Genomic DNA, 26,919 nt, shown 5'->3' with positions numbered 1-26,919 from the left:
GATCCAGGTTTACAACATAGGTGTGTCAACTCTTAAAATCATACCAGCTTGCTGTACTGCAACAAACACAAATACTAGTTTTTACCATTATGTGTATTGCGTGTCATTATAATATTCTTTTCTCCCTCTTCTAGGAAAAGCAGATGATATTCTGAATGGAGACCAGGACAAGGAACCAAAAGACCCTTACTTTGTGGAGACCCCCTATGGTTATCAGCTAGACTTAGATTTCCTCAAATATGTGGATGACATACAGAAGGGAAACACCATCAAAAGACTGAACATCCAGAAGAGGCGGAAGCCATCCGTGCCATGCCCAGAACCCAGGACCACATCTGGTCAGCAAGGTATATGGACTTCCACCGAATCCCTCTCATCCTCCAACAGTGATGACAACAAGCAGTGCCCCGACTTCCTCCTAGCCAGACGCCAAGTTACGTCAACTCCAATCTCAAAGCCACCTGCCCCTCTGGAGACCTCACTCCCTTTTCTTACCATCCCAGAAAATCAACAGCTGCCACCTCCCTCACCACAACTCCCAAAGCATAACCTTCATGTCACCAAGACACTGATGGAGACCCGGAGAAGATTGGAACAGGAGAGAGCCACCATGCAGATGACACCAGGTGAGTTCAGGAGGCCCAGGCTGGCCAGTTTTGGAGGCATGGGCTCCACAAGCTCCCTCCCCTCTTTTGTGGGTTCTGGAAACCACAATCCTGCCATACACCAGCTTCACAATGGATACCAAGGTAATGGGGATTATGGTGGCTATGCCCCAGCTGCTCCCACCACTTCCTCCATGGGGAGCTCCATCCGCCACAGCCCCCTGAGCTCAGGGATCTCCACCCCAGTGACCAACGTGAGCCCTATGCACCTGCAGCACATCCGTGAGCAGATGGCCATTGCTCTGAAACGCCTGAAGGAACTGGAGGAGCAGGTGCGAACCATCCCTGTGCTCCAGGTAAAGATCTCTGTCTTGCAAGAAGAGAAAAGGCAGTTGGCCTCACAGCTGAAAAACCAAAGGGCTGCATCCCAGAACAATGTCTATGGTGTGAGGAAGCGGTCCTACAGTGCAGGGAACGCCTCCCAGCTGGAACAGCTCTCCCAGGCCCGAAGAAGTGGCGGGGAACTATACATCGACTATGAGGAGGAAGAAATGGAGAGCGTAGAACAGAGCACCCAGAGGATAAAGGAGTTCCGGCAGCTTACAGCAGACATGCAAGCCCTGGAGCAGAAGATCCAGGACAGCAGCTGTGAGGCCTCCTCAGAGTTCAGGGAGAATGGAGAGTGCCGGTCTGTGGCTGTGGGTGCCGAGGAGAACATGAATGACATCATCGTGTACCACAGAGGCTCCAGGTCCTGTAAGGATGCAGCTGTAGGGACACTTACTGAGATGAGGAATTGTGGGGTCAGTGTGACAGAAGCCATGCTTGGAGTGACGACTGAAGCTGACAAAGAAATTGAGCTGCAACAGCAGACCATAGAAGCCTTGAAGGAAAAGATCTATCGCCTAGAAGTACAGCTTAGAGAAACCACCCATGACCGGGAGATGACTAAACTAAAACAAGAGCTGCAGGCTGCTGGATCGAGGAAAAAGGTTGACAAAGCCACGATGGCCCAGCCACTTGTTTTCAGTAAGGTGGTGGAGGCGGTAGTGCAGACCAGAGACCAAATGGTCGGCAGTCACACAGACCTGGTGGACACGTGTGTTGGGACCTCCGTGGAAACAAACAGTGTAGGCATCTCCTGCCAGCCCGAATGTAAGAACAAAGTCGTAGGGCCTGAGCTGCCCATGAATTGGTGGATTGTTAAGGAGAGGGTGGAAATGCACGACCGTTGTGTTGGGAGGTCTGTGGAAATGTGTGACAAGAGTGTGAGTGTGGAAGTCAGCATCTGCGAAACAGGCAGCAACACAGAGGAGTCTGTGAATGACCTCACACTCCTCAAGACAAACTTGAATCTCAAAGAAGTGCGGTCTATCGGTTGTGGAGATTGTTCTGTTGACGTGACTGTCTGCTCTCCAAAGGAGTGTGCCTCCCGGGGCGTGAACACTGAGGCTGTTGGCCAAGTGGAAGCTGCCGTCATGGCAGTGCCTCGTACCGCAGACCAGGACACTAGCACGGATTTGGAACAGGTGCACCAGTTCACCAACACCGAGACGGCCACCCTCATAGATTCCTGCACCAACACTTGCCTAAGCACTTTGGACAAGCAGACCAGCACCCAGACTGTGGAGACGCGGACAGTAGCTGTAGGAGAAGGCCGTGTCAAGGACATCAACTCCTCCACCAAGACGCGGTCCATTGGTGTTGGAACATTGCTTTCTGGCCATTCTGGGTTTGACAGGCCATCAGCTGTGAAGACCAAAGAGTCAGGTGTGGGGCAGATAAATATTAATGACAACTATCTGGTTGGTCTCAAAATGAGGACCATAGCTTGTGGGCCACCACAGTTGACTGTGGGGCTGACAGCCAGCAGAAGGAGCGTGGGGGTTGGGGATGACCCTGTAGGGGAGTCTCTGGAGAACTCCCAGCCCCAGGCTCCACCTGGAATGATGACCGGCCTGGATCACTACATTGAGCGCATCCAGAAGCTGCTGGCAGAACAGCAGACACTGCTGGCTGAGAACTACAGTGAACTGGCAGAAGCTTTCGGGGAGCCTCACTCACAGATTGGCTGCCTCAACTCTCAGCTCATCAGCACCCTGTCGTCTATCAACTCTGTCATGAAATCTGCAAGCACTGAAGAGCTGAGGAACCCTGACTTCCAGAAAACCAGTCTGGGTAAAATCACAGGTAGGTGGTACCCTGAGGACCTGGGAATGAGGAAGATTGGGGGAAAATGTCTTTCCAGGAGCTAAGGATTATTTTTTAACTGCTGGAACCATTTTTGGAGGAGAAATGGAGAAAGCTTTAGAGTGGTAATCTGTAGAATGAAAACTAAGAATCAAAATCCATAAGCACCTCTGCTGATTCTTATTATCTGGTAGCCTCACTGGCCTCTGGCTGAGGACTAACGCTGGAAGAAAAGTAAACTGGTGTTGGCTGGCCTAGAGGTTGTCTTCTGGGGCTGCTAGTTTGGTAAGATGCTTTATTCTTTGTCTTTCAGTTATTTACTTGCTCATTATTTATAGAACTGCCTTTAAAAAAATCCTACCCTGTTTGTACCCACTATTACCAGTATATTATCAATTAGAAATGCTGACATAAAATGTTTTCAGTTAAAACGTTTATGAGAGGAGAGACTCCATTAATTCATTCGTTAAATTCAGCAAATAATTATTGAATTTGAGCCAGGTGCAATGGTACACATCTGTAGTTCCAGTTACTCTGGAGGCTGAGGCGGGAGGATTGCTAGAACCCAGGAATTTGAGGCCAGCCTAGGCAACATGGTGAGACCTCCATCTCTAAAAAAATATGAAGTAAAAATTGTTACTTAGATTTCTACTCGGTCTCAAGCATAGGTATAGGCTGTGAATACAGTGTGAACAAAACAAGAACAGAGCCTCTGTCCCTGCGGTGCTTACATTCTAGGTGGGGTGCAGGAGATAGACAGTAGACCTATAATATGTCAGGAGGTGATAAATACTGTGAAGAAATTAACTCCAGTTGTGGGAACAGCAAGTGGTAGTAGTCAGGGTGAGGGCTGTTTGAGATGAGGTGGGCAAAGAAGGGACCCTTGAGCAAGAACTTGGAGAGAAGGGAGTCTTTTCCCAGTCTTCATTTGTATAGGTGCTTACTTTTTTTTTTTTTTTTTAAAGACAGAGTTGCCGTGTCCCCCAGGCTGGAGTGTAGAGGTGCCATCTTGGCTCACTGCAACCTTTGCCTCCCGGGTACAGGCGATTCTTGTGTCTCAGCCTCCCGCGTAGCTGGGACTGCAGGTGCCCACCACTATACCCAGCCACCTTTTTGTATTTTAGTAGAGATGGGGTTTCACCATATTGGTCAGGCTGGTCTCGAACTCCTGACCTCAGGTGATCTACCTGCCTCAGCCTCCCCAAGTGGTGGGATTACAGACATTAGCCACTGCACCTGGTCTGATAGGCACTTACATTTTTGTCTTTCTTATTCTTTCTCGTATTCATTGGGATTCCTGCTCACCCTTCCTTCTTGAAATTGAAGCTAATTATCAGAAAACTGACCTGGATGATTTTATGACTTACAGTAATTCCCTGTGAGCCTCACCAACCTGATTTTGCTTGTGACCACGTGCACTGCCTCTCACAGTGTATAACATTATCCTCAGCTTGGGACCATACTGCCTGGCTTCTGTTTCTGGCTCTCCAATTCTCATCAATCAGTGTGACCTGGGAAAGAGTTTGCATTAGATTAATTTTACTTGAAAATATGTAATACAGACTTAAGTAAGCCATCCACAGAAATTCCAGTCTTTCTGACTATTAGTGTCCGATGGAGCAATGATTAAAATAGACTGAAATATATTATTTTTATATCTTCCTAAGTTTCCACTTTCCTTTTTTTTTTTTGAGACGGAGTCTCGCTTTGTAGCCCAGGCTGGAGTACAGTGGCGCCATCTCGGCTCACTGCAAGCTCCGCCTCCCAGGTTCACGCCATTCTCCTGCCTCAGCCTTGGAGTAGCTGGGACTACAGGTGCGCACCCCACCACGCCCGGCTAATTTTTTGTATTTTTAGTAGAGACGGGGTTTCACTGTGTTAGCCAGGATGGTCTCAATCTCCTGACCTCGTGATCCGCCCTCCTCGGCCTCCCAAAGTGCTGGGATTACAGGCGTGAGCCACTGTGCCCGGCTGGTTTCCACTTTCAAACCTCAATTATTGTTAATTTTCAGTATCTGTGCTATAGGACAGTTAGTTTGTTGTGGAAGAAAAAACTGAACGTGACAGTTCACGTGTGGGGTTTTGCCTTTTAGAATCCAGAGTCTAATAAAGATACAGAGAAGTCATTTTAGAATAAACAGGATTAAAATGATCTGTGGACTGAAACAGCGTCTGCAGGAACTCATGCCATGTCTGCTTTTGACATCCTTTTAAAAATCATGATGTCAGATGAAGTCAAAATAAATTTCTTAAATACCTCCAGACACAGATGGCACAATGGATCATCCATTATAAAAGCATTTTGTTCCCAGCCTTCCACCCTCCTCCCCAAACTGGGGTTTCTATTTCACATTCTTGCCAAAAATATTCAGCTGTAATAGTGAAGTAATTTGCTGACCCCCTGAGCACGGAGACCAGGGAGCAAGTTTAGTCTGGCTGTGTGACAGTGTTTTTTGGTCTATTTCCAGTTACACTGACATGCCACACATCACTGGTTAGATCCGACCTTGTTAGCAAACACCTAATTAATCAGCTAAAATACAGGAGACCTACAGCACTTGTGAACAAAACAATAAATATTTTTAACAGCACTTATTTAGTCACAATGGCAGCCCCTCTCAGCGCACTCAAGAACAACTTTAAAGTATTTCTGTAATACACATCATATTTGTGTGTTCACCAAGTTCTAGTGAGGAATGAATTAGGAAATGAACGCAGAGTGTTCCATTTTTGTTATCTGGCATTTGTTACGTGTACTGAAAATTAAAGCAACTTGGTATAGTAAAGTGGAGATTCTCAACACTTAGAAGCTTTCAGAATCCAGGTGGCTCAGGGTGCACCGTGCATGCCTGTGTACACCATGCCATAGAGAATAGCACTCACCACAGCCTAGAATGCATTTCTGTACCAAAAGATATACTGGAGTATAGAATGGTATTCATCTCAATGTTTTCTTCCCCCAAATAAAACAGTAGGGAATTTGGGTCTGACACCTACCAAAAACAGCATATAAATGATCACTTATATGAACCTAACACAGTATTCTAATTTAAAGAAGTTGTTGAGTTTGGGCTCTGAAACCAGACAGTGTGGGTTCACATTCTTTCTCTGTCACTAGAACAAGATTGTCTTTGTTCCTTCACAGGGTTGTAATGAAGATTCAGTGAGTCAATAGGAGTAAAGCACAGAGTATAAATGCTCAACGAAAGCTGACTGATGTTGTTGTTAGAGTATTTCCAGAAATAGATCTAGAACAAATGATGCCACACAGAAATTGTACAAATGGTCTTTTGTTTTCAACCTAAATTTTCATCTTCATTATTCTGGGTGATGCCCCCGCCCAATTATTACACCTTTCCAACTAACCGTTGTATCAATATAAAGAAGTAAATAGATAACAATGGGAAACACAAAATAAATTGATAAATTTTCAGTCCACAGTCATTCAGAATCCGTGTCAAAGCTCAAAACGAAGAGTATTAGTGGCCAATCCATAGAATTCTGTTCATTTCTCCTAGAGTTGAAGATTTGTTGATGTTGTCACTTTTCAGTATGCAAAAAAGTGTTATTTTTAGCAGCATCATAATGCTTAACACTATATTTAATTTCTTAAAATTACAACTGGAGCATGCATCATAAGAAATTAATAGTTCAAACCTAGGCAACATAGTGAGACCTTGTCTCTACAAAAGAATTTGTTTTAATTACCTGGTCATGTTATCCTGTGCCTGTAGCCTCAGCTACTCAGGAAACTGAGGTGGGATGATCTCTTCAGCCCAGGAGGTTGAGGCTGCAGTGAGCTGCAATCACGCCACTACACTCCAGCCTGAGTGACAGAATGAGACCTTGTCTGTAGAGAGGGGGTGGGATTGTGCATGGTGGCGCACACCTGTAATCCTAGCACTCTGGGAGGCTGAGGCTGGCAGATTGCTTGAGCCCAGAGTCAGAGACCAGCCTGGGCAACATGGTGAAACCCCGTCTTTACTAAAAATACGAAAATTAGCCAGACATGATGACGGACGCCTGTAGTCCCAGCTACTCAGGAGGCTGAGGTGGGAAGCTCACCTGAGCCTGGGAGGTGGAGGCTGCAGTGAGCTGTGATTGTCACCCACCCTAGCCTGGGTAACAGAGTGAGACCCTGTCTCAAAAAAAGAAAAGAAAAAGAAATTAAACGTTCAGAAGAGTGTATAATAAAAGAGTTAAAGCCTCCCTGGCGCACTCCCGTGATAGCCCACGTGTGTTTGGTATTTATAGATGTGCATGCTTGCAGGTCTGTATTTTAGAAACATACATTTTTGTAATAAAATTTGAATCATACATAGTTTGCTTCTGTGTTTTTTCACCTAAAAGGTCACGAACATTTTTCTAGGATTTGAGAGACAATGTCTTGGGTTTGATGGAACCTGATGGTGACCAGAAGTGTTCTGTATTTTTTAATTCCTGATAGTTTGAGTTTAATGCATTTAATATTTTCTTTTATAAAATAAAAAAGTTAAGAGGAAATGAGTTTCTGTTATAACAAAAACGTTGGTGAAAAAAGTTTATTCTTCCTGTAAATCAGTTGGATTGTTTTCGTTTGAGGCATAGATTAGTGTTTTCTTTTTTTAATTACTATTTTCTTCTAGAGAGGGAAGAGGAGAGAGAAAATTCCAGACAAATGACTTACAGTTACGAATACTCTAAAAATATATAACTGTGAGCAAATACAAAAAAAACTGTAACAGTGGAATTTAACTGCCCACCCCATGATTTATAGAACATTCATCTCTCATACTGACAAGAACTGCTTTTTAAAATCAGCTTCCATATTTATACTCTTGGTTATCTTAGTTCATCAAAAGTTAATGAACTTGAAGTCATTCCCATAACTATGAAAGTAAGTCATAGACAAGAGATCTGAGCCAAAGCAAAAGCAGGGAAATAAGTGATTACAAAATACATTTCTAGGTAGTTTTCTCCTTGTTCAAATAATATATCATTTACCTGTCTTATCACTTGGCTTTTTAATCACTTTCTTTTAAAAATGCTCAAAAGCACCAAAACAATGCAGTCCAAGTGTTTCTGGGTCCAGGTGTTTCTGGGACTCTGCAGGTATAAAAGCATGATGTAGGTAGTGGAAGGCCTAGATGTCGGAAGAGCTGACCTCTCATACTGGCTATGTAGGTAACTTGCTGTATGTTTTGTTTTGTTTTTTTTGTTTGTTTGTTTGTTTTTACTTTTGAGACGGTCTCGCTCTGTCACCCAGGCTAGAGTGCAGTGGAATGATCACAGCTTGCTGTAGCCTCAACTTCCCAAGCTCTAGCCATCCTCCCTCTTCAGCTTCCCAAGTAGCTGGGACTACAGGTGCATGTCACCATGCCTGGCTAATTTTTGTATTATTTTTAGAGATGAGGTCTCCCCATGTTGCCCAGCTGGTCTTGAACTTTTGGTTTCAAGCAATTTGCCTGCTTCAGCCTCCCAAATTATTGGGATTACAGGTGTGAGCCACCACGCCAGGCCACTGTATCATTTTAGACAGGGAGATTGTGGACTTCCATGGCCTCCTGTGTCAAATGAATATGGTAAGATTAGTTTTTCTCCTACAGTCCCTTCAGCAGGATTAGTCTATACAAGTGTGAGTTAACTGTTTATGTTGTCGACCACACATGCATTAGCATTCAGGCTGAGTTCTAAGAGGAGAGCGTAGAAACAACATATTTGTCCTTTCTCCTCTATCAAAGCTACATGCTTTTCCTCACCAAGTAGTATGTACCAAAAAAGAAGATGGTCCTTCATGAATAATCTCTACTGCCTGTTCCCCAAACCATCATTTGGACTTAAAGAGTGAATTCATACTCAAGCCCTTTTTCTTTTTTTTTTTTTTTTTTTTTTGAGATGGAGTCTTGCTCTGTTGCCCAGGCTGGAGTGAAAGTGGCACAGTCTTGGCTCACTGCAACCTCTGCCTCCCAGGTTCAAGTGATTTTCCTGCCTCATCCTCCTGAGTAGCTGGGATTGGAGGCATGCACCACCACGCCCGGCTAATTTTTTTTTTATTATTATTATTTTTAGTAGAGACGGGGTTTCACCTTGTTGGCCTGGCTGGTCTCGATGTCCTGACCGTCATGATCCACCTGCCTCGGCCTCCCAAAGTGCTGGGATTACAGACATGAGCCACTGTGCCTAGCCTCAAACCCTTTTCCTTAAAGAAAAACAAACATTATTTCAGATCCCTTTGAATTTTTAGTCATACTTTGGGAAATTAACCTGAATATTTGAAAGGATTCTATAATGAATTGGAAATTTCAGTCCTACCTATTCTCAACAAGTAAGCTTAGATGTTCTTTAAAAATTAAATCAGAATGTCAAGCTGAAAATTTGGCACAGCAACATGGTTAATTAGCTGGCTACACTCTTCTTTTTTGTGTTTTCAGAAAGCACTTGGCACTATCAATAGAAATATAGATCAGCATACCAGAACAGTTGGAACAGATGAACAGAGAAACTTTTAAAATCCATTTTAATATATATTTTAAAATCAATTTTCTGATGAATTTGGAAGCCCATTGCTATATACCAATAACTAATACCCATTTTGGAGAGATAAATGTTACACAAAACTGGAGAAGTGATCTCTTTAAAACCCGTTCAGCTCTAGTTTTGGGTGGTTTGTGTGTGTGTGTGTGTGTGTGTGTGTGTTTTTCTTTTTTAAGAGATGGGGTCTTGCTTTGTCACCCAGACTAGAGTGCAGTGGCATGATTGGGGCTCACTGCAGCCCCCAAATTCTGGGCTCAGGGCTCAAGTGACCCTCCCACCTCCCAGCTCTAGTTTCATTGAATTATTTTTCTTGTAAAACAGTTTGCTTTTAACATTCCTAAAGTCAAGGACATAAAGTTTTCATTTTAAGTGACTTGTTTTTCATTATAGTCATTTCATTTGCCTTAGAATTTAATATATGGATAATTATAAAAGCTAAGTGCACTTTGGAATGATAATTAATACATCAAAGGTGTTCCTCTTATTTTCCAGAACACTGAGATTTCTGTCACTTGTTGTCCTTTAGTGATCACTAGTCTGACCAAGTCGTAAAATGAGGCTCATGCTTTATTAGTGTTTATGGCCAATAAGTTTGAGTTAATGACAGAAGACTTCACAGTTGCCCACTCTGCTGTTCATTAACTTCCCAGTTGCGCCTGTGAAAACCATTGCCACCCAGTGAGAATTTTGAGCATCTAGACCAGAGTGCCAGAATTCTGAAGGTGTTTTGTAATTACTCCACATGTTGTTGTTTTGTTTTGTTGAGACAAAGTCTCACTCTGTCTCCCAGGCTGGAGTGCAGTGGTGCAGTCATAGCTCACCATAGCCCCTAACTGCCAAGCTCAAGCTATCCTCACACACGAACCTCCCAATAGCTAGGACTACAGGCACTTACCACCATGCCCAGCTGTTTTTTGTTTTGTTTTGTTTTGTTTTGTTTTTCATTAGACAGGGGATCTCACTATGTTGCTCAGGCTCGTCTGCAACTCCTGGGCTCAAGCAGTTAACCTACCTCAGCCTCACTAAGTGCTGGGATTACAGGCGTAAGCCAATGCACCCAGCCTGTTTTTTGTTTTTCCATAGAGACGGGGTTTCTTTCTGTCACCCAGGTTGGAGTGCAGCCTCAATCTCCCAACCTCAAACCATCCTCCTGCCTCAGCCCCTCAAGGTACTGGGATAACAGGTGTGAGCCACTCCCAGCCCGTAAATACTCCTGTTTTTATCCCTATTGTTCAGGTAGCATTTACTGTCTGTTTAGCATGAACATCTACTATTAGTGGCCCAGAGCTGTTAATTAAACCACCAGCAATTCCTAAGAATTCACATGGATCCAAGTTGATGGGTTGAAACTAGAGGGGAGTCCAAACTCTTATTTTCAGTAGTCAACTTTTATATTGGTTAATTTAATTCAGTGGATCTCAATCCTGGCTGCACAATAGAATCACCTAGGGAGACGTTTAAAAATACTGATGCCTGCAATTGGAGACACTGGTTATATTACCAAGGCTTTGACTGGAATAGCATGTTTACGGACTACTTTGGGGAACTGAAGTTGACCTTTAGAGCCAGTGAAAGCCCCTTGGAAAAACTGACGTCATACCTTGTCCTTTACAGGGTTCCTAACCTGTGGTAAGTAAAGAGTGTCACTTTCTGACAAGCTCAGGAGCCCCAAGTTATTTTGGGCCCTTAGGAAAAGAGGAAGTCACCTAATTTATATAGGTATCTGCAGGCACAAATAAATCCTTGGCTGGGCTCAAAAGGTTTTTATAAGGTCTAATCTGAGATTCCTTATGAAAAATTTCAGCAAAGTCAATGTAAAAAAAAAAGGGGGGCGGGGGGTATATGGCAGATACTTATTCTTGCTGCACTTTATGCAAATAATTAGCCCAAGCATAATAAAACTAAAACTTATTTTGGAAATAAATTGGTCCTACTATGATTGGTCTTTGGTAGAAATAGAAAACCAGAGAGAGAAAAATTATGTTTCAGAAAAACTGTAGTACCCCTTTTGTTAGATTCCAGCCTTGTCCATTTTTTTTTTTTGGACACGGTTATCTGCTGATAACCCAATAATTGATTGGTTCTCAGGGTCATTTACCTGGGTCCCTCAAGGCTTCAGGTTGGTTCTACAGGGACTCCTGAAGCTAGGACTTTCACTCCTTATGGTAGGGCTTATCATTAATCTTACAGTCTGCTGTTCACTTACGTGCTGTACTAAAACTGTGGATAAGAATGACCGCAGCCAGACACCAGTGAATGCATACAGTCAACTTAAAGACGGTTTCACTCCTCTTACCTTGGGGGCAACCCCTTCCCCAACCGTGTCCCATAAGCAAGAAGGAATTAGAGCTGTCATCAGCCTTTCCCTTCTCCATAGCTCACACCTCAGGATTGAGGTGTACTGAAACCCAAGGGGGTGGGGGCATTGAAACTGCCTTTCCAAAATCATGACAGTAAAAGAAACCTGACATAGCTGATTCCGTCTTACCTCTGACCTCCAAGCTGTCCTTGTTCATTCCTAGGCACAGGCCACGCTGTGGGCGGAATTTGGTTTATAGTTTAACCTTAAAGCAAGGATGATAATAGCCCTTCCCAAGACTAAACTGCCTTTGTGAAACTAATGAAAGCCCACAAGGTTAGAATTATGGAAGGCCCCTGAATTCTATTTTATTTTTTTATTTTTTTGAGATGGAGTTCTACTTCAACTGCAAATATATGTTCTCTCTCTCTCTCATACCTGGACCCACCCAGATAGTTTATTGTATCTACATTTTTTAAAGTCCCACCCTCAATTCAAGTGATTCTAAAGGGTAGCTAGGGTTGAAACTGTTGAATTTTGTTTGTTGGCCTCCTTTATTCTTTGGTTTTCCTGGCTGCACATTTTCTTTGTTTTGCTCAAACACAGCAGTCATTTGTCAGTCTTATGTTGATGCAGGTGGTGCCTACAACTACAAATGGGTGCTTATCAAGTTCAGAGAGTTGTTTATAGGCCACTCAAGACCAGCCAGAGTTTCAACACCATCCAAAGAACGTTTTCTGGCAATATAGGAGACCAGTTCCCTCTGACCTGACAAATGAGAGCCAGTTTGGAATTTAATGAGGTTCTTTGCCTTACCAGTTAGCCTCAGTAGAATCCTTATGACCTTCAGTTGAATTACATGGACACTTATTAAAGGCTCTCAATGGTCCAGCACTGTTCTAAGCACTGGACAGGACACCAAATAAGAATGTAGCATGGAGGAACTCAAGATGCTGACTGTCTCATCGAGGAGACAGGGCATATTTTAGTCTGGATAGTAAGTGTTACAGGACAATGACGGGGGAAAAAGATATCTGTGGAATGGTTGGAATGGTATCATAGAAGAAAGACTAGAGAAGATAGAATTTGGGCCAAGCCTTGAAAAGAGTATGGGTCGAATTCAGCTGGTGAAGGATGGTGAATTTCCAGACCTGTAGGACGATCTAATTACTCCCCACTCGTAATTAAGTCACGGGACCACTCTGAACAGAAAGGACAGAGTGGAGGAGTAGTTGAGAGGTAAAATTCCCACAGGCAAGATGAAACCTTCCACATTGACCCTTGGATGCCTGCACGAGGAAGTGGACCTTGATTGGAGAAGCTTTAAAAAGCCCTGGTTTACAAAAGTAAGCTGTGGTGAGAAAAATTATAGCACCGGGTATCACTGGGTGACACTATCTGGAAGGGGTGGGAGGCAAGGCTTACCAGGTTGTTAGAAATGTTCTGTATCTCTGTTACAGAGGTGGTTACACAGGCATATACATTTACCAAGTTCCATCTGACTTATACTTAAAATCTGTGCATTTTCATGGGGCATGGTGGCATGCACCTGGGTCCTGTGTTCCTAGCTACTCCAGAGGCCAAGGTGGGAGGATTGCTGGAGCCCGAGAGTTCAGGGCTGCAGTTAGCTATGATCACATTCCATTGCACTCTAGCCTGGGCGACAGTGTGAGACCCTGTCTGTAATTAATTAATTCTGTGCATTTTATTGTCTATAAATCGTATTTGAATTTTTTTTTTAAATTTTAAGCTGTATTTAAACAAAGATAACTTATGGATTAAAAGACTTTAATAGCAGCCAATGGAAACACATGACTGGGATTCTGATGCAAACACCCTATAAAAGAAATTTCTAAGAGACTATTGGAGGTTCGGCACACTGGCTCATGCCTGTAATTCCAGTACTTTCAGAGGCCAAGGTGGGCAGATAGCGTGAACCCAGCAGTTCAGGACCAGCCTGGGCAACATAGTGAAACCCATCTCTACTAAAAAATACATTAAAAAAAAAAAAATTAGCCAGACGTGGTGGTGCACGTCTGTGGTCCCAGCTATTTGGAGCAGGGGCTGAGGTGGAAGGATTGCTTGAGCCTGGGAGGCAGAGGTTGCAGTGAGCTCACACCACTGCAGTCCAGCCTGGGTGACAGAGTGAGATGCCATATCAAAGAAAAGACTGAAGAAATTTGATTACTGACTGGATTATGTGATAATCATAAAGAATTATCTTTAAGGTTTGATAGTTTTAGCCTCAATGGTTTGCATTTTTTAGAGTTTGTTCTTTTAGGGACATATACTGAAATATTTATGGATGAAAATGATAGAATCTCTAGCTGTTGCTTCAAAATAATCCAGTGTGAGTGGGCAGAGGGAGTTAGCAGAGAAACCAGATATCTTCTAATCATTGTTGAAGCTAGTAATGGGAACACAGGAGTTTATTAAACTAGTATCTACTTTTTTCATGTTTATGGTTTCAATAATAGTCAAAACTATCATGTATTTGCATTTAAAAAGTCATTGTTGGTTCTTGAAGAGGAAAATGCTTCGTACAAGCGTTTCTCTAAAAAGAGTGTTCTGGCAGCCAGGTACGGTGGCTCATGCCTGTAATCCCAGAACTTTGGGAGGCCGAGGTATGAGTTCATGACCAGCCTGGCCAACATGGTAAAATCCCATCTCTACTAAAAATACAAAAAATAGCTGGGCGTGGTGGCGAGCACTTGTAATCCCAGCTACTCAGGAGGCTGAAGCAGGAAAGTCACTTGAACCCAGGAGGTGGAGGTTGCAGTGAGCGGAGATCACGCCACTGCATTCCAGGCTGGGCAACAGAGCAAGACTCAATCTCAAAAAAAAAAAAAAAAAAGTGTTCTGTCACTCTGATTAACTAGTGAGACTTTTTGGCGGCCACTGCAATATTTTCTAAGTAATGATGAATGGACTTGGAGAAGGAAAAATGAAGATAAATGTCCTGCTTTATTTACTTTGCTTAAAATAAGTCAAAGGTAAGTTAGGCTTTTCATATTTGCAGTTAGGGGACATATAGGGGACATCAGGTTACATGGCGTTAAACATTGTTTGGACCACTGAATTCAGTATTGTGTGTGTGTGTTGAGGAAGTTGGATTTGTAAAGGAATTGTCCAGGTAGGCCCCACGTCCCACAGCTAAAGGAGAAAGAATTGTGCTGTTGATATGTGGACAACGGACTGTTCACAGAATTAGGAAACGTGAGTTCTAGTTCAGCTCTGTGGCCTGGGGCAAGTCACTGAACCTAGCTGGTCTTCAGAATCCTTAGCTGGAAGTATGAGAATTAAAATTTAGATGATATCCCTTGAGGTCAGAAATTTGAGGCCAGGCTAACCAAAATGGCAAAACTCAGTCTCTACTAAAAATACAAAAATTAGCCAGGCACAGTTGTGCGCACCTGTAGCCCCAGCTACTTGGGAGGTTGAGGCAGGAGAATCACTTGAACCTGGGAGGCAGAGGTTGCAGTGAGCTGAGATTGCACCACAGCACTCACTCTAGCCTGGGCGACAGAACAAGATTCAGTCTCAAAACACAAAAAACAAACAACAACAACAAAATTTAGGTGATCTCTAATGCCTCACTTTAAATTTTTTGCCAACTCTCTTTCATTATAGTGTCATTGTTTTAAACCAGCTTTCAAAGTGGGCCACCTGCATCAGTGATTCTTGTAGGTGGTGGGGAATGTCAGAAGTACCGTCACTTGGCCCCCATCCCAGAACTACAGAATGATCTTCTGGCACCGTGTGCCTGAGAATCTGCATTTTAGCCAACGTCACAGGTGATTCTTATGACGAGTAGACCTCAGAGCAGTTTTAGGGCTTGTTATTAGTTCTTTTTCTTCAAATTGCCTCAAAATACAGTCAACACTTAAACTGCTTTTCTTCTAAGAATCTAAGAGATTTCAGAGCTTTACTTTGAAAGGGATAAAGTTGTAATCACCTGACATTGTGAGTAGATTTAAATGTTTAATTTTTGTTTGTAATTTATGTTTATAAAGTATAATTTAGGAAATATTAGAGACAAAAAGAAAAAAGTTATAGTAGCCTTAGCAAAGCAGTTTTCCTGTATATCCTTCCATGATTTTTCTAATACATATATATGTAAATATAATTATTTACTAATGCCAGTAGGCAGCAATGAGAACAAAACCTCTTTTGTATATTTGTTTCCCATGAGTAAAACTTAAGACTTCAGATTCAGATGAATTCTGGTGTGTTATAAAGCAGGCCTTTCCTACAAGGGGTGGAGAGGCCAGCCTTTCTTCCCTTGGTGGGAATGGCCTGAGCTGTGTTGCAGATGCTGATTTGTGTTATGTATCATAAGAGGGAATCAGCCTACTGATCTTTTCTAGTTTCCGTTAAACTTGAACTGAGAGGCTGGGCACAGCGGCTCACGCCTGTAACCCCAGCACTTTGGGAGGCTGAGTCAAGTGGATCACCTGAGGTCAGGAGTTTGAGTCCAACCTGGCCAACATGGTGAAACTGAATCTACTAAAAACACAAAAATTAGCCGGGCATGGTGGCATGTGCCTGTAGCCCCAGCTACTGGGGAGGCTGAGGCAGGAGAATTGCTTAAACCTGGAAGGTGCAGGTTGCAGTGAGCTAAGATCACGCCACTGCACTGTAGCCTGGCAATAGAGTAAGACTCCGTCTTGAAAGAAAACAACCTGAACTGAGACAAAAATTAAAAATAAGGCCAGGCGCGGTGACTCATGCCTATAATCCCAGCACCTTGGGAGGCCAAAGCAGGCAGATCACCTGAGGTCACAAGTTCAAGACCAGCCTGGCCAACATGGTGAAACCCCATCTCTACTAAAAATACAAAAATTAGCCAGGCATGATGGCAGGTACTTGTAATGCCAGCTACTCGGGAGGCTGAGGCACAAGAATCTTTTGAACCAAGAAGGCAGAGGTTGCAGTGAGCCGAGATCACACCACTGCACTTTAGCCTGGGCAACAGCACAAGACTCTCTCTCAATAAAAAAAAAAAAAGTATTTACCAAAGTAGGTTTATTTTCTCCATACTATTGTATGGCCTATTTTTAATACACACCATGCTCATCTTTCTATGTTAATATTCTCCTACATAAAGATTTGTAATGGCTGTGTAGAATTCCTTTGTATGAATATACCAGTGCTTATGTGCTAGTTGCTTATAGGCAGACTGTCTGCCTCTTTTTACTGTTTTAAACATAGAAACAATAGCCTTCTGTATCTTTTTCTACATCCTTAGGATAAAATTTTTAGACAATTAAGTCAAATAATGTTTCATTTTTAAAAGTGATTTTGAACACAGTTAACCCATATTCACTACAGAAAAAATGGCAAATCCAGAGATTTTTTTTTTTTTTTTTTTTTTTTTTTTGTGGTGAGACAGAGTCTTGCTCTGTCACCCAGGCTAGAGTACAGTGGCACAATCTTGGCTCACTGCAACCTCCACCTCCCGGGTTCAAGTGATTCTCCTTCCTCAGCCTCCCGAGTAGCTGGGATTACAGGCACTCACTACCATGCCCAGCTAATTTTTGTATTTTTGTAGAGATGGAGTTTCACCATGTTGGCCAGGCTGGTCTCAAACTCCTGACTTCAAGTAATCTACCTGCCTCAGCCTCCCAAAGTGCTGGAATTACAGGCATGAGCCATCGCGCCCAGCCTATTCCAGGGAAAAATTAAAACTACCATAGCTGTTTCATTTAGCACAGAGTCTTTCAGATAACTTTGTGTGTGTGTGTGTGTGTGTGTGAGAATGTATTTTAATAGGATCACACAATACATGGAATTGTATTATCTGCTGTTTTCAATTAACCATATATTACAAACATTTTTGCACATCGCCCACGTTGAAAATTCTGTGATATACCTGTAAACCAAAAATAAACTTCTAAGCCCCCTAACCAACTGAATAGGGCCAGGGGATTCTGTAGTAAACCTGAAAAACTAGTTCAGGCTGTGATGGGAAGGAGGTGTCAAACATGCCTCATTATACCCTCCTCCCTTTGGAATTCAGGCACAAGTGACCAGCATTAACATTAAAACAGAAATCTTAGGAGTGACAAAACAGACTCTTTATAGCAATAAGATAACAAATTCCAACCTGACTCTAGTATAGTGTCACATAACAAATAGCAGACCCTAAAAGAAATTGAAGTATTTTACCCTGAAATATATTTCTTCGATGTATTTTGTCTTTTTTTGTTTTGTTTTTTGAGATGGAGTCTCACTCTGTCACCCAGGCTGGAGTGCAATGGCACAATCTCGGCACTACAACCTCTGCCTCCCGGGTTCAAGCCATTTTCCTGCCTCAGCCTCCCAAGTAGCTGGGATTGCAGGCACCCACCACCATACCTAGCTAATTTTTGTATTTTAGTAGAGACAGGGTTTTACCATGTTGACCAGGCTAGTCTCAAATTCCTGACCTCAGGTGATCCACCTGCCTTGGCCTCCCAAAGTGCTGGGATTACAGGCGTGAGCCACCACTCCTGGCCTCTTTGATGTGTTTTGAAATGGCCCTGCAAAGGTTGTCTCTTGTGGGGAATATCTACGTTATGCAGAGAATCCCTTTACCTGTCCAGGTCTTTTCCTGATCCAGGAGAGATTAAGAGTCTGGTACCTATTTAGATCTGAAAAGAGACATTTACCATCTGTGTAGATGAAGCCTGCTACCTGGAGGCTTCATCTACATAATAAGAACCCTGGTCTTCACAACCCCTTATCTTAACCCACACACTCCTTTCTCTTGATTCCTAGGCCTTTAGATAATGAGTTAACTTTTTCAACCAGTTGCCAATCAGAGTATCTTTGAATCTACCTGAGACCTGGAAGCCCCACCCTCATTTGAGTTCTACCACCTTTCTAGACTAAACCACTGTACACCTTACATGTATTGATTTGTGTTTGCCTGTAACTTCTAGTCCCCTAAAATGTATAAAATTAAGCTGTAACCCAGCCACCTTGGGCACATGTTCTCAGGACCTTGTGAGATTGTGCTTTTGGCCTTGGTCATTCATACTTGACTCAGAGTAAACCTCTTTTTTTACAGAGTTTGACTCTTTTCATTGACATATCTGTATACATTAATTACAAAGTATTATTTAATCCAAATTTTCTGCTTTGGTCAGTGAACAGATTTTAAGTGGCTAACACATACAGAAGCACTCTAGTAGATTTGGTAGGAGAAACAAGGTTGATCAGAACTGTTTGATGCCCTCAAAATATTTACCATCTACAAGGGAGTCTAAAACCATCATCCACATCATCTTATACCTTGTATCACAGATCCCAGGAGAAGGTACAAAAGATGGGCTGTGAGAGTTCAGGTCAAGGAACGTTGTTGGCGAAGGAGATCAGGAAAGGGTCTGAAGAGGCAGTGATGGGAGGGTGCCACTGTGTGAAGATGGGGGAGGAAAGGTATTCCAGGTAGAAGGGCATAAGCTGAGGCATGCTGCCAGGAAACAAGACCTGCATCTCGATACAGTGAGTACTGGCACTTAATGGATGCAGTCCCTGTACCAGTAAGGATGACAGTAGGAGTGGGAAATGAAGTTGGGAGGGTCAGCTGATGCCAGATTATGGATAATTTAGAATCTCTGGCTCTGCAGTGTGGACTACATTTCCTGAGCAGTGGGTGCTATTTAGGCGTTGTCACATTTTGTTTTAGCTAGAGTAACAATGGCACTGGAGCTGGCTGGGAGTAATGCTCTGAAGCATTGTGCCAGAGTGGAAATAGTGATGGAAGAGAGGCAGTAAGGATGCTACTTCCATGACTAGAAACCAAGGCTACGATGGTAGCAGCCAAAATAGAAAAGAAGAGATGCTGTGGAGTTAGAATGACGAGGCTCAGCAGTCTGCCTATGCTAATGAAATCAGGAGAGGTGAAGAGTCAAAGGGGGTTCTGAGTTTTGGTGGCTGGGATAATAGTCCCATTTTAAATTATGAGTTGCAAGAGTTGTGTTTTTTTAATCCTGCTTTTTCAGTCCTAGCATCACATACTCTGTACCTTTCTTTTTCCTGATAGGCAGTAATTTGGGATATACCTGTAAGTGTGGAGGCCTTCAGTCAGGAAGTCCCTTAAGCTCCCAGACATCCCAGCCTGAGCAAGAAGTGGGGACTTCAGAAGGAAAGCCAGTCAGCAGCCTGGATGCCTTCCCCACTCAGGAAGATACGCTGTCTCCAGTGAACCTGACAGATGACCAGATCGCCGCTGGCCTCTATGGTAACTTTTCTTACAGTCATTGGCATCAGGATTCTAGGGCCAGCATTGCCAGCATTTCAATTTAATGTCAGTGTACCTTTTAAATTGACCTAGAAGAAAGTTAATATCGTTGTTTGGAAGGTAGGCCCAGAATATCTTTAAATAAGGTTCCCACAGAGGCCGGGCATGGTGGTTCACACCTGTAATCCCGGCACTTTGGGAGGCCAAGGCAGGCAGATCACTTGAGGCCAGGAGTTCGAGACCAGCCTGGCCAACATGGTGAAACCCCATCTCTACTAAAAAATACAAAAATCAGCCAGGCATGATGGTGTGCACCTGTTAGTCCCAGCTACTCGGGTGGCTGAGGTGGGAGAGTCACTTGAACCTGGGAGGTGGAGGTTCCAGTGAGCTGAGATCATGCCACTGCACTCCAGCCTGGGTGACAGAAAGCGACCCTGTCTCAGAATTACCAAAGAAAGAAAGCTTACCTGATATTACAAATTATGAAATATTTTAAATAGCCTTTTATTCACATTCTGGCAGGTTATCACAGCTGAAGAAAAATAATAATCCCCGTTTAGTGCCTAAATGGTCCTTGAGGCCCAAATGAGACACGACATCACTTTATAAGCACTAAAGCCGGATACAAATGTCAATTGTCACCACTTTGTTATGTCTGGAAGTACTAATTGATTTTTTTTCCCATGTGAAGAATGTTATTAATGGAACTCTGAATTATTTTCTTTGCATGCCCACACTTTCCCATTGAATTTTGTGGAAACTTCTCACATACACATGCCAAGATCTACATTTACATGCGTAAGAAAAAAATTGTACAGGAAAAAAGATTATTCATTTAACATGTATGGGTATGAGTTTTCATTTTTATTACCTTGACTTTTTCACAGCATGTACAAACAATGAAAGTACACTGAAGTCCATCATGAAGAAGAAAGATGGTAACAAAGATTCAAATGGCGCAAAAAAGAATCTTCAGTTTGTTGGCATTAATGGAGGGTAAGGAAAGATGGTGGTTCTAAAGGCTAATGCTGTCGGTCTCCTTTGCCTCCTGCCTATCTAAGTCACATTTCAAGGTGCCTAGTCGGGGAAGCGGCCACAGCGCGGTGATGGAAGAGTCCCCCCTCAGAAAGGCAGAAAGGTGCATTTGGGCTTCTTTTCTTTCCTCCTCTTGCTGTCTTTTAAGGATTTGTCACTGTCTTAAGGATACCTGATGAAGCCGAGCAGTTTACATCTTCTCACCTCTGAGCTGAAAGAAATAGTCTTCAACGAATGCAGCAGGTTCCTGCACTGTGTTGGACAACTTGTACTTAACCTGTATGAGAACTCACAATTGAGCAGAAAAAGACTGAGAGCATCACTCTCTGAGCCAACAATAGTCATCTATTCCTTCAAAATGGGTTCTTTTGCTTAGCTCTCCATGTTTACCACCCAAATCGTAGGGCCTTTCACAATTGATAGCCATATCACCAATTTGCTTTCTAAATAGAATGGTTATTGTTTGTTTCTTCTCTTTCCATTGCCCCACGTATATAGTTAAGCCTCTTTGTCATCCTACAATTGAATCAAATCAATGAATTGATACATGGCCTCCATAAGAAAGAATACAAAGTTAGTTAAGATAATGTTTATAGCAAAGTGTACCATCAGGGTTTAACCTTATGGTGCCTGTTTTCCAAATCTTAAAAGTTTTATTCAGTGATACGACCAGGAGATTTTGGAGGGCATACACCAGCAGAACTATTGACTGCCTATGTAATCTATTCACCTTGATACTAGGAGGATTAATAGTATGAAATAGGAAGAAATGAATGAGGTGGGGGGGGACAAAAACTTGGCAACTACCAATCTGTTTTCCATAAAATGTTTTCTCTTGATTTATACTAAGCCCGAGATGCCGTTATTTTCTTTAACAAGTGTTACATGATACCAATTGGTTATATGATACTGATTACCAATTTAAGTTAGAATCCATTCAAAACCACCAGGCATTTAAATAGACCTTACTTTGAACTTCTAAGTGCAGGATCTAAAATCACTAGTGGAATTTCTGGAGTCAATTAGCAAATCCCTTCATAGAAATTTCTATCACTGGGGCTTTGTGGGCACAGCTTGCATCTCCTGAAATCCCAATTGCCACCTAGGTATGAAACAACTTCAAGTGATGATTCCAGCTCAGATGAAAGCTCTTCTTCCGAGTCAGATGACGAGTGTGATGTCATTGAGTATCCTCTTGAAGAAGAGGAAGAGGAGGAGGATGAAGACACTCGGGGAATGGCAGAAGGGCACCATGCAGTTAATATTGAAGGTTTCAAGTCTGCCAGGGTGGAAGATGAAATGCAGGTTCAAGAATGTGAACCTGAGAAGGTGGAAATCAGAGAGAGGTGTGGTACATTCCCCTTCCCTCCCTTGCCCCTCCCACATTTAATGTACTTTGGCAATCGAGTTGGCCAGTTCAGAGTTTTTGTAATTAAATGTGTTTGCTTTTATCTGTTCCTCAGAGGTACACACATCTTGAGATACTAATATATACAAGTGCAGATTAAGGCAACTCTTAAATCTCTTATGGTAGAAAAGAGAATGGCCTGATACCTAATCACCCTTGTTTTCTGAAACCTCAGCTCTGCTACGTAATTTAATATATGGAACCACAATCCACTAAAACTTCCATTGTTTGAACACCTTACCTTAAAGACTTTTTTTTTTTTGGTGGCCAGCATACTTTAAGACTTCAGATTTTATCTTTAGCTATTTGTGTTGATGCGGATGTCAGTATCATTATTACAGGATCATTGTGTGGATGAGGCTTCAGCCAAAGATCACATTTACTGTAAAGATGATGCAGTATCACGTGTTTGTATTTTGTTATACATTGAGTGATCAGGAATACCACGAGAATGGATTTGAGTATATCATAAATAGTATCTGAAAAACACTGGTTGGCTGAAACACGTGCCTAAAAATGTAAGCTTTCAAGACCATTGATAAGGATTTGATGCTCCTAAAATAGAGAATAGAAAAGATGGAAACTTCAGTATGGTTTTTCACTATGTGAAGTATAAATAGAACATTTCAGAAAACTTAACCTCTATTTAATTTGGCAAATGAAAGTTTAACTGCATTAACACAAGGTAAGTGTTTTTAGTTTATATTTCCAAGTGTTTCACATGGCTCTTTAACAGCTTTGAGATGTAATTTATATACCATATGTCATTTTTTATATGGGTTAAACACTTGAGTCACCAAGTGTGGGTTTGGATGTGTGGTTTACTGGTCAGCACAATGGATATACGGTAATTTGTGGAAAGTCAAGGCAAGAGGATCGCTTGAGCACAGGAGTTCGAGACTAGCCTGGACAACATAGACTTCATCCCTATAAAAAAAAATCAATTACCTGGACATGGTGTCATATGCCAGCTACTCAGGAGGATAAGGTGGGAGGATCACTTGAACCCTGGAGGTTGAGGCTGCAGTGAGCCATGATCATGCCAGTACACTCCAGTCTGGGTGACAGAGCAAGACCGTGTCTCAGAAAAAAAGTAATGTGGGTCTCCCTTCAACCCCCTTAAGATTAAAAATATTTTTAAAAACTTAGAACAGGTTGGACACAGTGGCTCACACCCATAATCCCAATACTCTGGGAGGCTGAGGCAGACAAGCAGATAACTTGAGCCCAAGAGTTCGAGAGCAGCCTGGGCAACATGGTGAAACCCTGTCTCTACAAATAATACAAAGCCGAGTGTGGTGGCACACACGTGTATTCCCAGTTACTTGGGAGACTGAGGTAGGAAGATTGCTTGAGCCTGGGACAACAAAACTGCAGTGAGCAGGCTGGGCAACAGAGTGAGACCTTGTCTCAAAAAAAACAAAAAAACAAAACTTAAAAATGGCAAAAAAAAATCTCTAAATGTTACTCCAGAGTGTCATAAAGGCCATATTGGTGACACCGAAAGTCACCCTCCCAAACAAGGCCTCAATCTCTGGCTGGAGGTATTGGCTCTGCACAGTGCACATGACCCTTGGACACCTAAGGATGCCTGTGCTGCCTCTATCCAAGCACCTTGTGCCATAATGACCCGCTTAGGCTGGCTTGGGGCCGCTTGCCTTTTAAAAATACATTTTTAAAAGTTGAAGCTGGACATAGTGTCTGTCCCACACCTGTAATCCCAGCACTTTGTGAGGCCGAGGTGGGTGCATCACCTGAAGTCAGGAGTTCAAGACCAGCCTGGCCAACATAGTGAAACCCCGTCTCTACTAAAAATACAAAAATTAGCCGGGCCTGGTGGTACATACCTGTAGTCCCAGCTACTAGGGAGACTGAGGCAGGAGGATTGCTTGAATCCAGGAGGCCGTGGTTGCAGTGAGCCAAGATCATGCCACTGCACTCCAGCCTGGGTGACAAAACAAGACCCTGTCTCAAAAAAAATTTATATAGATATATATATTTGGGTTGAAATAAAAATGATTTTCCTCTTGTGCCCAATCGTAAGTTCTTTTTTTCCTTTTCAGGTATGAATTAAGTGAAAAGATGTTGTCTGCATGCAACTTACTGAAAAATAATATAAATGACCCCAAAGCTTTGACCAGCAAAGATATGGTGAGTCTGACCTGCAAACACCGTCCCCCGTGTGTACAAGGTGCACAAGTGGGCTCATTGTCAAGGCCAACTGTAGGCTGCCCGAGTTGTTGCTCGCGTGCTTTTCTCCTGAACTGTTCGCAGCATGAGTGGGCTGGGTGAACATCATGTCTCGCTCCCAGGATCACACTGCCAGTGTTTCCTTGAGGCCCAACTTCGGACATCCTTTACCCACCCTGTACTTTTTTTGGGGGTGGAGGCATCTGTGAGGCATACACTTGCAGACAGAAAGGAGCGCTAATTGCAGTCAGTCATCTTTCTACATATTTCATTTCTATTTATAGAACATTAAGATCCAGGGAGCAGCATCCAAGAATTTTTTTTTTAAGTTAGGTTTCTTTTAAAAACATATGCTATCTGGGCTGAGGTCAGCATTCCTTTCAGTTATGAAACTGTATGCTATGCTCTGATGTGGAATGCAGGTGGCCACTATTTTTCAACATAAAAATAACTGTACTTGTCATCTTCTCACAGTCTAAGAGATTCAGAGCAAACAGAGTTTGTGGTTGCCTTAGTGATCATGAATGGTACAACATAGGACACATAAGTGTTTCTATGGCAATGGTTAATCTGACACCAAGGCCAAGAATGACACATTCTCATGTGTTGAAGTTATGTGCACATTCTTTCATAGGCCAGACTAACCCACTGGTTGACAGCTGTCTTCAGTGCATTGAGAAAATGTAGGATCCCCTAAGGATACCAAAATGCACAGATGCTCAAGTCACTTATGTAAAATGGTGTAGTATTTGCATATAAACTACACATATACTTGAAATTCTGCCATATATTTTAAATCATTTCTATATAATACCTAATACAAGGCCAGGCGCAGTGGCTCATGCCTATAATCCCAAAACTTTGGGAGGCCGATGCGGGTGGATCACTTGAGGTCTGGAGTTCCAGACTAGCCTAGCTAACATGGTGAAATGCTGACAGTGTCGCCCAGGCCGGAGTGCAGTGGCACGGTCTCAGCTCACTGCGAGCTCTGCCTCCCGGGTTCAGGCCATTCTCCTGCCTCAGCCTCCCAAGTAGCTGGGACTACAGGCACGTGTCACAACGCCCAGCTAATTTTTTGTATTTTTAGTAGAGATGGGGTTTCACTGTGTTAGTCAGGATGGTCTCAATCTCCTGACCTTGTGATCCTTCCATCTCGGCCTCCCAAAGTGCTGGGATTACTGGCGTGAGCCACCGCACCAGGCCTCAAAAACTTAATACAATGTAAATGCTATATAAATAGTTGTTATACTGTATTGTTTTGTATTGCATATTTTTCAAATATGTTCACTCTGCCAGTGGTTCAATCTATGGAAATGGAACCTGTGGATACAGAGGGCCAGCTGTACTAAATAAAATTCCTGGTCAAGGCCAGGCACAGTGGCTCACACCTGTAATCCCAGCACTTTGGGAGGCCAAGGCAGTGGATCTCTTGAGCCCAGGAGTTCAGTTTGAGACCAGCCTGGGAAACATGGCAAAACCCTGTCTCTACCAAAAATACAGAAGTTAGCCAGGCATGATGGCATGTACCTGTGGTCCTAGCTACTTGGGAGGCTGAGGTAAGAAGATAGCTGGAGGCCCAGGAAGTTGAGGCTGCAGTGATCCATGATCATGCCACTGCACTCCAGCCTGGGAGACAGAGCAACACCCTCTCAAAAAAAAAATCCTAGTCAAGGGGAAACCTAGAACTACATATTGAAATTCTTGGATTTGTATTCACGAAAATACCTGGCTATACGTTGGTCACTAGTAAAACCATAAAATCTCACTGCAGTGTCAATATTTCCCATCAGGTTTAACCTAATCTTAAAACTTGGTGCTTTACAACCCCAAATTTTATAGCCATAATATACTTTTCTTTCCCTGCTCTCAAAATACGTTACATGGCCATTGGGAAGGATTTTGTTTTCCTGCATCCTACAAATTGCCAAGCATAGTATCATCCACACCCTCTGTGATGGGTACATTTTTTTGTTAATTGGATTTTCATTTGGTGTGAAAGTGTTGTGTTGTGAAAAGTAGTGGACGAGTGAACACAGTGCCAGGGCTAGATAATCATATCAGGATACCAGTTATTTAGCAGTAATAGAGTTAGGATGACCAAAAGACATAATTTCCCTTCTTTCAGTGTGACAACTCCAAAGAAATAGGAATCTGATTACATAAAATACAGGGAAAAAAGGATACTTTTCAAGTGACCCAAAATGTGATTGAAAAGGTTAAAACTAAATAATCAGTAGCAGGATGATAAAGAGATGGAAGCTGTATAATCCCAACTCTACCTTTTCTGCAGAAAGAGGACTTCTTAAGTTCTGATGCTTTTGACATAGGCTGTCTTTCTTTGATATGTTTTTAAACTTTTAAAGAGTAAGCACAGCAGAAATGAATATTAAACTCATATGAAGGAAGGTCCATTGAAAAGACATTGTAGTCATCCTCATCACCAGCACTGACTATG

General features: G+C 42.7%; 1 protein-coding gene across 15 annotated transcripts in view; it reads left to right on the top strand.

The window, feature by feature from the left end:
• KANK1 (KN motif and ankyrin repeat domains 1) overlaps positions 1-26,919 on the top strand; it is a 240,089-nt gene that overhangs the window by 204,653 nt on the left and 8,517 nt on the right. For 11 of the 15 annotated variants that reach the window (XM_025359367.1, XM_025359377.1, XM_025359365.1 and 8 more), the window contains 5 exons: positions 135-2,795; positions 19,634-19,831; positions 20,719-20,827; positions 21,973-22,212; positions 24,338-24,425. In XM_025359367.1, the coding sequence (XP_025215152.1) occupies positions 135-2,795; positions 19,634-19,831; positions 20,719-20,827; positions 21,973-22,212; positions 24,338-24,425 (3,296 nt within the window). The remainder of the gene's footprint in view (positions 1-134; positions 2,796-19,633; positions 19,832-20,718; positions 20,828-21,972; positions 22,213-24,337; positions 24,426-26,919) is intronic. The other 4 variants (XM_025359369.1, XM_025359380.1, XM_025359378.1 and 1 more) reach the window with 1 other exon arrangement.

This window comes from Theropithecus gelada, chromosome 15, assembly GCF_003255815.1.
Source record: "Theropithecus gelada isolate Dixy chromosome 15, Tgel_1.0, whole genome shotgun sequence".
NCBI classification, from domain to species: domain Eukaryota; kingdom Metazoa; phylum Chordata; class Mammalia; order Primates; family Cercopithecidae; genus Theropithecus; species Theropithecus gelada.
The sequence above is the reverse complement of the archived record's forward strand: the minus strand, read 5'-3'. Positions and strand labels throughout refer to the sequence as shown.